This window comes from Myotis lucifugus, unplaced genomic scaffold (genome assembly GCF_000147115.1).
Source record: "Myotis lucifugus unplaced genomic scaffold, Myoluc2.0 scaffold_78, whole genome shotgun sequence".
In the NCBI taxonomy this organism is placed as follows: domain Eukaryota; kingdom Metazoa; phylum Chordata; class Mammalia; order Chiroptera; family Vespertilionidae; genus Myotis; species Myotis lucifugus.
The window spans coordinates 2708368-2719366 of record NW_005871126.1 but is presented as its reverse complement, the minus strand read 5'-3'; the positions used below and the strand labels follow the sequence as shown (position 1 = coordinate 2719366).

General features: G+C 34.4%; 1 protein-coding gene across 2 annotated transcripts in view; it reads left to right on the top strand.

Annotated features, from left to right (window-relative positions):
- ETNK1 (ethanolamine kinase 1) overlaps positions 1–9863 on the top strand; it is a 53484-nt gene extending 43621 nt beyond the window's left edge. For both annotated transcript variants that reach the window (XM_006090655.3, XM_023755516.1), the window contains exons 7-8: positions 3862–3935; positions 4271–9863. In XM_006090655.3, the coding sequence (XP_006090717.2) occupies positions 3862–3935; positions 4271–4343 (147 nt within the window). In that variant the 3' untranslated portion in view covers positions 4344–9863. The remainder of the gene's footprint in view (positions 1–3861; positions 3936–4270) is intronic.
- Positions 9864–10999: the final 1136 nt, after the last annotated feature.

Sequence of the window (10999 nt, the reverse complement as noted above, 5' to 3'; positions counted from 1 at the left end):
CCAACCCTCCCCGGCCTTCCCGCTGTAGCTTGACAGTCTGTTCGATGCTGCTCTGCCTCTGTATCTATTTTTGCTCATCAGTTTATAATGGTCTTTATTATCCATAAATGAGTGAGATCATGTGGTATTTTTCTTTCATTGACTGGCTTATTTCACTTAGCATAATGCTCTCCAGTTCCATCCATGCTGTTGCAAATGGTAAGAATTCCTTCTTTTTTACAGCAGCATAGTATTCCATTGTGTAGATGTACCACAGTTTTCTAATCCATTCATCTGCTGATGGGCACTTAGGCTGTTTCCAGATCTTCGCTATGGTAAATTGTGCTGCTATGAACATAGGGATATATTCCTAGAAGTGGGATCACTGGGTCAAATGGGAGTTCCATTTTTAACTTTCAAATGGAGGAAACTCCATACTGTCTTCCATAGTGGCTGCACCAGTCTGCATTCCCACCAGCAGTGCACAAGTGTTCCCTTTTCTCCACATCCTCTCCAGCACTTGTCGTTTGTTCATTTGTTGATGATAGCTATTCTGACAGGTGTGAGATGATACCTCATTGTCATTTTGATTTGCATCTCTCGGATGATTAGTGACTTTGAGCATGTTTTCATGTCTCTTGGCTTTCTGAATGTCCTCTTTTGAAAAGTGTCTATTTAGGTCCTTTGCCCATTTTTTGATTGGATTGTTTATCTTTTTCCAGGATGTTTTTAATTTCTTCTTTGATCTCATTGGTAACCCAATCAATATTTAATAACATGCTATTCAGCTTCCAAGTGTTTGAGTGTTTTAGATTGTTTTTATTGTAGTTTATTTCTAATATTATGCCATTGTGGTCTGAGAAGATGCTTGGTATGATTTCAATCTTCTTGAATTTGGGGAGACTTTGCTTGTGACCCAATATGTGGTCTATTTTTGAAAATGTCCCATGTGCACTTGAGAAGAACGTATATTCCATGGCTTTGGGGTGAAATGTTCTGAAGATGTCAATTAAGTCCATCTGATCTAGTGAGTCATTTAGGATTGCTGTTTCTTTGCTGATTTTTTGTCTAGAGGACTTATCCAGTGATGTCAGTGGTGTATTAAAGTCCCCTACTATGATTGTATTGTTGTCGATCTCTCCCTTCATATCTTCCAGGAGTTTTTTTTATGTATTTGGGTGCTCCTACATTGGGTGCATATATGTTTATCAGGGTTATATCCTCTTGTTGTATCGATCCCTTTAGTACTATGAAGTGGCCTTCCTTATCTCTTGTTATGGCCTTCACTTTGAGGTCTATTTTGTCCGATATAAGTATTGCTACCTGTATCACTTTTCTTTATCCAATCATCTTTCGAAGGGCACTTTGGTTGTTTCCATGTCTTGGCCACCGTGGATAATGCTGCAGTGAACATAGGGGTGCATATATCTTTGCCAATAAATGTTTTCAAGATTTTTCAGGTAGATATTCAGAAGAAGGGTTGCTGGGTCATATGGTAACTATATTCTTAATTTTTTGAGGAACCTTCTTACTCTTTTCCATGGTGATTTTACCAGTTAACATTCCCACCATCAGTGAATGAGGGTTCCTTTTTCTCCACACCTCTCCAACACTTGGTATTACTTGTCTTGTTGATAATAGCCATTCTAACAGTGTGAGGTGTCACCTCATTGTAGTTTTGATTTTCATTTCCCTAACAGCTAATGAAGTTAAGCATGTTTTCATAAATCTTTTGGCCACTTGTATGTCTTCTTCAGCGAAGTGTCTGTTCCGGTCCTCTGCCCATTTTTTAAATGGATTGTTTGTTTGTGTGGTGTTGAGCTGTATGAATTCTTTATATATTTTGGATATTAGCACCTTGTTGGAGCTGTTGTTTCCAAATATCTTCTTCCATTTGGTTGGTTGCCTTTTTGTTTTGTTGGCTATTTCTCTTGCTGTGCAGAAGCTTTTTATTTTTTTTTTCTTTATATTTTATTGATTTTTTACAGAGAGAAAGGGAGAGGGATAGAGAATTAGAAACATCGATGGGAGAGAAACATCGATCAGCTGCCTCCTACACACCTCCTACTGGGGATGTGCCCGCAACCAAGGTACATGCCCTTGACTGGAATCGAACCTGGGACCTTTCAGTCCGCAGGCTGACGCTCTATCCACTGAGCCAAACCAGTTAGGGCGCTTTTTAGTTTTATATAGTCCCATTCATTTATTTTTGCCTTTACTTCTCTTGCCTTTTGGGTCAGATTTATAAAATTTCCTCTAAGACTAAGATCATAATTTTAATACCTATCTTTTCTTCTATGTAGTTTATTGTTTTGGGTCTTATATTTAGGTTTTTGATCCATTTTGAGTTAATGTTTGTGTATGGGACAAACTGTAGTCTAGTTTCATTCTTTTGTGTGTGGCTTTCCAGTTTTCTTAGCACAATTTGTTGAAGAAGCCTTTTCCCTCCATTTTATGCTTGTGGCTCCTTTAAACTACAAAACATTATTTAAAAAGGTTGAAAAAACACACAATGAAATGGAAAGATATTTTGTTTATGGGTTGGAAGAATCAACAATATGTCCTAAAGCAATACACAGATTCAATGCAAGCCCTATCAAAATGCCAATGAAATTTTTTAAAGAAATAGAATAAAAAATCATCAGATTTGTATGGAACTACAAAAGACCCCGAATAGCCAAAACAATCCTGAGAAGAAAGAATGAAGCCCTAGGTATTGCATTCCTTAACTTCAAATTTTACTACAAAGCAATAATAATCAAAACAATGTGGTATTGGCAGAAAAATAGACACAAGGACCTATGGAACAGAATTGAGAGTCCAGAAATAAACCTACATGTATTTGGGTAAATAATTTATAACAACGAACTTTTTAAAAGCGATCTTCTTAGGGTAAAAGTTTTTAAAATAATACTTCTAGTTAGAGTATTTTTTGGAAGTTTTATTGGTGTTATCAGAATCTTCAAATACCATGTTTAACTGGCAATGATCATAAAGCGTGCATACAATGATTTTACAGCTCCTAATTACACAGCTATTTGTTTTCTCCTAAGACCCATTTTTCTCTAACATAAATAACGTATTTTATGTTGTGGTTGGTATGCAGAATTGTTGGATCAATACAAATTGTTTCCAGATGTTTGTCATCCCCTAGAACATTCTTCACATTAATTTTTTTTTTTTTTGGTTTGAGATTTGGATTTTTTATTTTGTTTATATTTTTATGTCAAGTAACCAAGTCCTTTGATAATGTATTTTATATGAGAGGTTGTTATCAATTAATATCATTAAAAACTCTTTGCCAAAAAAAAAAAATAAGCTTGAATAAAAACACCACTTAACCAACACCTATTAGTGCTGAAGCTGAACTCTGCCTACATAAAACAGATTATAGAAGTTGGGTTACAGTTTTTAAATGACAGTAGTTTATTATAGCCTCTTTTGGTGTAGACAAAAGTGATTTATAGCTACCTAGATAACTGTACACTTAATTATTACCTTATTTTAGATATTTTATATAAAAAAGCATCAATAAAGTATTTTTTATGGAATTGATGAAAAAGGGAAAAATCAACAATATGATATTTGCTTTACAAAGAAATGAATTGTTGCCTGGCCTGTGTAACTCCATGGTTGATCAACTCCTGCACCAAGAGGTCAATCGTTTGATTCCAGGTCAGGGCACATGCCCAGGTTGCGGGCTTGATCCCTGGTAGGGGGTATGCAGGAGGCAGTCGGTTGATGTTGATGTTTCTCTTTCATCAATGTTTCTATCTCTCTTCCCTCTCCCCTCTCTCCTTTCTGCTCTCTCTAAAAAAACAAAAAAAATCAAAAAGAGAAATGAATTATTATAATTCTTGTTTTTTCTGCCTTTCTTTTTAGGCTTCTCATTTCTTTTGGGGATTGTGGGCTTTGATTCAAGCCAAATACTCCACTATTGAGTTTGATTTCCTTGGGTAAGTTTAATTTTACTGTATGCATTATATTTGTCTCTACTTTCTTTTGAATTAACATTGAAAACTCATAGGGGACATTGTAGTTACTATTTTCAATCAAATGTTATAAAGGATACATACATTTAATACATGATTTGAGAGGAAATCTGGTTTAATCTGTTAAATGCACTTAATATTAGAAAGCTGTCCAGTAGGTGGTGCAATAAACTAAAAATATGTTCTTTGAAAAAAAATCGTAAAACTTAAAAAAAAATTTAGTTGAGGGGTAAGTGGAAATAAAGGGAGGATTAAGTTTTCAGCTTTGACTAATTTTGTTATTCTTTTTTTCTCACTAGGTATGCAATTGTTCGTTTTAACCAGTACTTTAAAATGAAGCCTGAAGTGACTGCATTAAAAATGCCTGAGTAAAGATGTAATTATTCTCAAGTAGCTGAACAATGCTTGTGAATCTTTTCTTGAGAAATTCCGAAAAGCCAATTATTAAGATTCTATTATTTAATTTGGTTATCTTGCTTTACAAATTATGCCTCTATCAACCAATTTGTTTTTTAAATAGACTGAATGATGTAAAAAAATATACCTACTGCTGTCAGTATGCAGTAGATTAGAAATTTGTTAAATCTACAAATAGGTATAAAGATGTCAGTTTAGTCTTTTTGATAATTTAATCTGCTATATGTGAATTATTTATTATAAATGTAACATGATTCTGTGACTGCTTTCATCTATTTCATCTGTTAAGTGTAAGCAATGAAAATGTTCCAGAGGAAAACATTTTTTTTTACTTTAATAAGATTAATTTTAGTTAAAAGTTCTAGGTGTTCATTGAAACTTTTTTATCTTGATGCACTGTAAGTAAAATGGATCATTTACTCTTGAAATGCCAGACACTGGTATAGATAGGATGTTCTTTGAAAAATACCTGTTTAGGAGTGTGAGACCCATTCACTATCTATGGTAGTGGTACATCTTTTTGAACTGAATATTGGAAACTGTTTCTTTGGGGGGAATTTACCTTAGAATTTAATTCTCCTCTCCCTACAGAGTCTGGCAGTATAAATATTTACTGTATAATCCTAGAACAGATAGGATGATTTTGTGTCACCAAAATCTGCATTTAATAATATTCTCATATACTAAATGTGGTCATTTAAGTTACTAGTTTGCTTTTAAGATTTTAGTGTATCAAGTTTTTTCTAACCAAATGTTTTGTTTTACATATTGAGATGTTCTATGTCTTTGTTATTAAATAATAGCTAGTAGAACAATTGCTAATATTGGAAACAAAGATAGAATATTTATCATACGTGGGAACAAGAAAATGTCATTTAGATTAATTCTGTTTTACCCCCATAGATTCATTTTTTACATTTTGGTTTCATGTTTTAGTTTGGCTCCATATCTTTGGAATGATAGCAAATGATTGCTTGATACATGTAGGTTCAGAGAAGTTGAGGTGTTAAAAGAATTAAATAAGGAACATTTAAGGCATTGATCTTGTACACTTAAAATCTGATGTATCAAAATGTGAATTAAGCAGAAATACTCCTTGTAGGAAGGATTCTGTTTTTATTTCTCTTGATTTTGTTTGTATATTTTTTTATTTTGTTTTGGAGTGAGGATGGTAATAATTATATGGAAGGGAGTTAGATCTTTGGGATAAGTAAGCTTCATGTTTTGAAGACTGCCGTGTGGAGTTGAGTAGTCATGGTTGTCTTTACTTAGAAAATTAGTCTGACAAGCTTTTCACTTTGGTCACATAAGTGCCCATGTACAAAGTTGGCTTAATGGATCTGCATATTCAGAATATGCAACTACAAATTATCCTCTGAGAAATCTTCTGGAGAGTCTGATATATTATTCCAAATGACTTATATTCTCAGATAAGTGCTTTAAAATACTTGGGTTATCTCAAGATGTTTAAAGGTAATTAAGTAGAAACACTTAAAGGCCATTTTAAATGGTAAATTCTAGTTACATAAATAGAATATAAAAATCTGTTTATATCTGTAACAGTGTTAGACCAAGATTTGTTTTCTACCTCCCCAATGTTAAAAATGTTCACTTCTGTTTTTATAAACCACATTGTTGTAGAATCAATAGAATTTTACTTAATTGACTGAATGGAACCAATTAAACAATGAATACCTTTTTATATAATGTTAGAGTGTACTCGAAAAATTGTTTTTGGTGGGATTTTCATCTGTGGTTGGAATATTATTTTCAACGATGAAGAATATGTAGTACTCTTGATTTTTTTGCTTTCTGACTTCTTAAAGTGCAGCAGTATATATTTGCAACGGAGGAGAGAAGATCATTTTTCTACCTTAGTCCATATTCTTCAAACTGTTTTGAATAGAGATTCACTGAGTCATTGCTGATAAACTGTGCATACTAGCTGTGACACTATAATAAACATTTCAGAAAGATTCATATAGAGGTGAATGTAAAGGGTAATAAAGGCTCTCACTCTAGTCCTAGGAGTATCCGGTGGATCTTGGGAACATAATCAGATAGATAAAGTGTTTCCCTCACTCATTGGTTAGATTTTGGATGTTATGATGCTCCCAGTTCTGTACAGATCTTTTTTGGATCATGCCGCAGGCTATTAATAGGGTTCAAAATTGCTTTCCTTTTTGTTGATGATTTAAGAGATTCTAAAGGAAAGACATCTCTCTAAAATGTGTCCTGTGGCTTCTTGAGATGTCTGTTGCCTTTTTATGTTAAGCTAAGGAACTTGAATGCCTTACCTAATAACTCAACTTGTAAGCTCATTTTGTAAATACGAAAATGGTTGTTAGAAAAGTGGCATTCATGTATACTCATTATTAGTCAATAGACCATAGTGGCCTGGATGCTTTAACAAGCAGAATTCCACAATTTTTTTCCTCTTTGTTCTTTACATACTTGTTAGAGTTTACCTGACCAGTAATATTTGATTCCCCCACCTCCCAACACCCAACCCCATGCTACCACCATTTTCTGGAAATCAAAGAGATGTGGTAGTAAATCATACTGTTCACATGATCATTTGAGATCAAAACGAGCACAAAACTCATCAACTAGGTCTGCCTGGAATGTATATAAAACTGTAAATAAAAAATTGTAAATTAGTGTGAATTGTATCTTGCATATGAGATTGTGTATTGTTTTTCATTCTCTTCCCTTTTAAAGAAAATTTTCTGTAAGGAACTGATCCAGTTCTTTGGTTTTTATACTGGAAACAGCCAGCAGTTCTGGCTGCAGAGCAGGATAACAAGAGGAACTGGAGATAGGGTTTGTCAGTTTTGTTAATGTCAGTACTTATTTATTTAGCCTCTCAGTGCCTAATATGACTTTTCTTCATTCTTTAGTTGTTCATTAGTTTTTGTGAGGTTAGATTCCTGCAAGTGATCAATTAATATGCACAGAATTCCATTCCATGATTTCAAGCTAAAGCAAATTAAAAATAAAATTTAATGATTGCAAACTGAAGTATTATCTCATCCTATTTTCAAGGTTAACTTTTTTCTACAATAAAAACAAAAAATATGAAATTTTTGATATCTTAATGTGAATCTAAATCCCATGTATACAAGAGATAGGTAAATAATAGCTCTTAGTTCAACCAAAGCATATCTCATGTGGCTTCTCTAGATATAAAGTTGTTTATTATGGGATTGTAAACAACAAAAAGATGTAATATTTTAATGATTGCTATTTACTTTTTTGTTTTTTGTTTTTGCTGGACTAAAAATATTTGAACTTCATAAATATGTTACTAAAACTTTCAGAGTTAAAGTCCTCACACACTTTGTTACAAGTTAAAAACCTCCACTTTACTAATTATATAGGTATTTCTTTTTTACATTACACAAAGCCTTCTGTATCATTTTTAATTCCTTTGTAATATAAATGACAATACTCTCAGTTTGATTTTCTGCTTTAAATTACCTTTAATAAGCATTTTATACTGCATTCCAAAGTGATACAGACTTCAGTTGATAGACAAAGTTAATAGTGCTATGTGCTAGGAGAGTTTTGTTATTGGCACCAACTTGCACAACTTATACAAAAGGCAAATGCTAGTAACTGTTATGCACAGATGAAAATGGAATTATAAGTATGATTAAAGCAGCTTTATCTTTATTTGAAAGTTAATTTTCTCTGATTTTTCTTTAGTTCATTAGATTTTAGATTGTCCTTTGACTGGAAACTTAGTTACACAAGGCAGTCTGCTTTTTTGTTTCTTTTTTAAAAAGAAATTAGTTGTATTGAACTGCCTTTTTATTTCTTCGTATATAACACCTTATAGTGTTATGTTTTGGGTTTGATATCTTTGGACAGAAAAGTATATCAATTATTTTAAATGAACTTCCCCCTGTCTTTGAAGCTTAGTCTCTAAAATGTGTTACTATAAAAGAAAATGCTTGGGATTGCATTAGTTGAAATCTTGAAAACTGAAATTAATAAGATACATTACATAATGAATTAGATTTTTCTGAACACAATTTTTATGCGAATTCTATTTTAGGGTCACAATTTGAAATAGAAAATTTCACTATTTCAATGAAAAACTAATGGTAGTGCTTATAGAGAAGACCCGTTTGTGTTGGGCATCCAAAATTAAAGTTTTTAGTAGATTTCTGTGCTGAAATCTGCTTTCTCTTCTTTCCTATGCTATGCACTTACTATGCTACTGATGGTATCAAACAGGTTAAAATAAAATGTGTTAATTATGAATCCTATAGCTTTTCTAGTTACAAAAAAAAATGTGTAAAATACTCAGTGTTTTTGTTAACATCCATTAATGATATACCCATTAATCATTTTAACAAACACAAGATACTTATAAAAATTGAAAAGGTTACATAGTGTATTTAAACTAGTTAGTGATGAATAAGAAAAAGCTGGCTAATTTAGATTGTTACATTAGTTAAATATTAAAACTCTAACAGGAACTTTAAAAGCTAGGTTGAGACCTGATAGTATCCATGTAAACTAGTTCACGTGACCTGGAAAAGACCCAAAAAGCTGTGGAGAAAATGTGAATATTTGCTTGCCATGGTTGTGGTGTGCTGCTACTTCAGTTTTGGTAGTGACACACTGACATTTTTATTGTACAATAATCTGAAGAAATTTCTTTTTGTTTGTACTAAAGTAACTATAAATTGGTGGAATTTGCAAAGGGAAAACTTCCAAACTGTACTATATATAGGAGCCATTGTACAGCTGGATGAAGAAGTTTCCATGATGTGAAATATTTGAATTTTAAATATCATTAAAAAAAGAAGACATGGCATCATTCCATGTTCTTAAATAATTTCAGATGCAGGAGGAAAAACAAAACCCCAGTGAATAATTGTCATTACCGTAGTTGTATGTTAAATTGGGAAATTGGCAGAAAGCTTAAATTTGTGTATCAAATGTGAACCATAGTAGTATGCTGCTTTGTATATACTGTAAGTGCTACAAATAGTCTCAGCACTGAAAATGTATTGATACCTCTCAAATGAATGCAACTTTTGAAGGAGGTGTTTTGATATGCCTCAGAAAGTATCTGAGAACTTGTTAATTTGTTTGGTAATGAAGATACTTCCTGTTTTTTTGTTGCATATTTTCATGTTTAAAATTTAATTTTTACATTTTTACTACTGTTAATTTAAGTAAAACTTGTTCTGTGGACAAAAATGGGGTTGCCAGTGAAGAAAATAAAAAACAGCCTCATTCATGTAACTGCTTACGTAAAAATGTTTTTTGCTCTATGTTCGTAAACGTTTAATGAAGCTGTATTTTTGTTTAAAATATAAGTGATGTTTAGGCTTTATTTCTGTTTAATAAGGCCTTTTACCATTGATTAAATGAAGGAATGTATCTTTTTGAAGAGATTTATATTCTGTAAATAAAAAGTTGGTTGTAACAATAAAGTTGGGTTCTGGTTGCAGCGTCTCCATAAGTCTTGTCACTTCAACTAATTTTTGTGGTTTGCTTTTGTGGAAAAACAAAAGACTTTAATGTTAGTGTATAACTATATTTGAAGTCATTTTTAAATTTCTAATTCTCTGGTTTTATAATATAGTGTTCTAAGGTTTTGAAAAATGTTTACTTTCGAAAATTTGGCTGAGACGAGTATAGATATTATATAACTTACTAGTAGCCCGGTGCACGAAATTCTTGCACTGGGGTGGGGGGGGGGCCCTCAGTCTGGCCTTCACCCTCCAATCTGAGACCCCTCAGGGAATGTCCAACTACCTGTTTGTGCCCACACTTTTAACAGATAACAGCTCCATTGTTGTTTCTTTCTCATGCTTAAAACCATTGGAATTAGTAGGTATTCAAAGTGTGTATACATTTTGGGGGGACACCCTGTATATCTCTAGTCAGCAGTGAAAGAAACCAACAGCAGATTTGGAACCCCCAGACAGGGAACCTCGCTCACTCCCCACATGTCTCCCCACTTCACTTTCCACCTTCGTGGGCAGCAGGAGAATCAACTTTTTCTCTCATTAATTCAGAAAAGCACGTCCTGTCACCCGCTGCCTGGCAGGAGTGCGCTAGGCCCCAAGCAAGCGAGGCTCAGTCAGGGCAGTCTTCGCTCATGGGTGCTGGCACCCAAAGTGCACATTCCTTCTCTACAGTCGCCCCGACTATCCCACTGTTTCACTGAGAGGACGGAATTCCTCTCCGCCTCTGGGTTCTTGATCTTGAACACTGACTGAAGGCACCTCAGCGAGGGCCGCCCACACCCACCAGGTGTGTCTGTCTGCACCTGCTCCTGCCTCAGCACCTGCATTAACCCCCCAGAGGTGATCTCGTAGCTGCACTGGCCTCCGTGGGAACAGGGCATCACCACTCCGCCCTCTCACTGTCATCTCACAGGCGCCCACTCAGCACCCAGAATACCCAGACACTCTCCAAAGGACGTGATCTCATCAGAGGGGATGTGTGTACATCCTGTGGGGGTGTTAGGCATGCCGGGTTGATGGAAGTGCGGTGGAGAGGCAGGGGGAACTTGTGCACGCCTTGGTTTGCAACTGTTGCAGGCGCGGAAGGGTGACAGTGTGCTGGGGGATGTTCGCATGCCA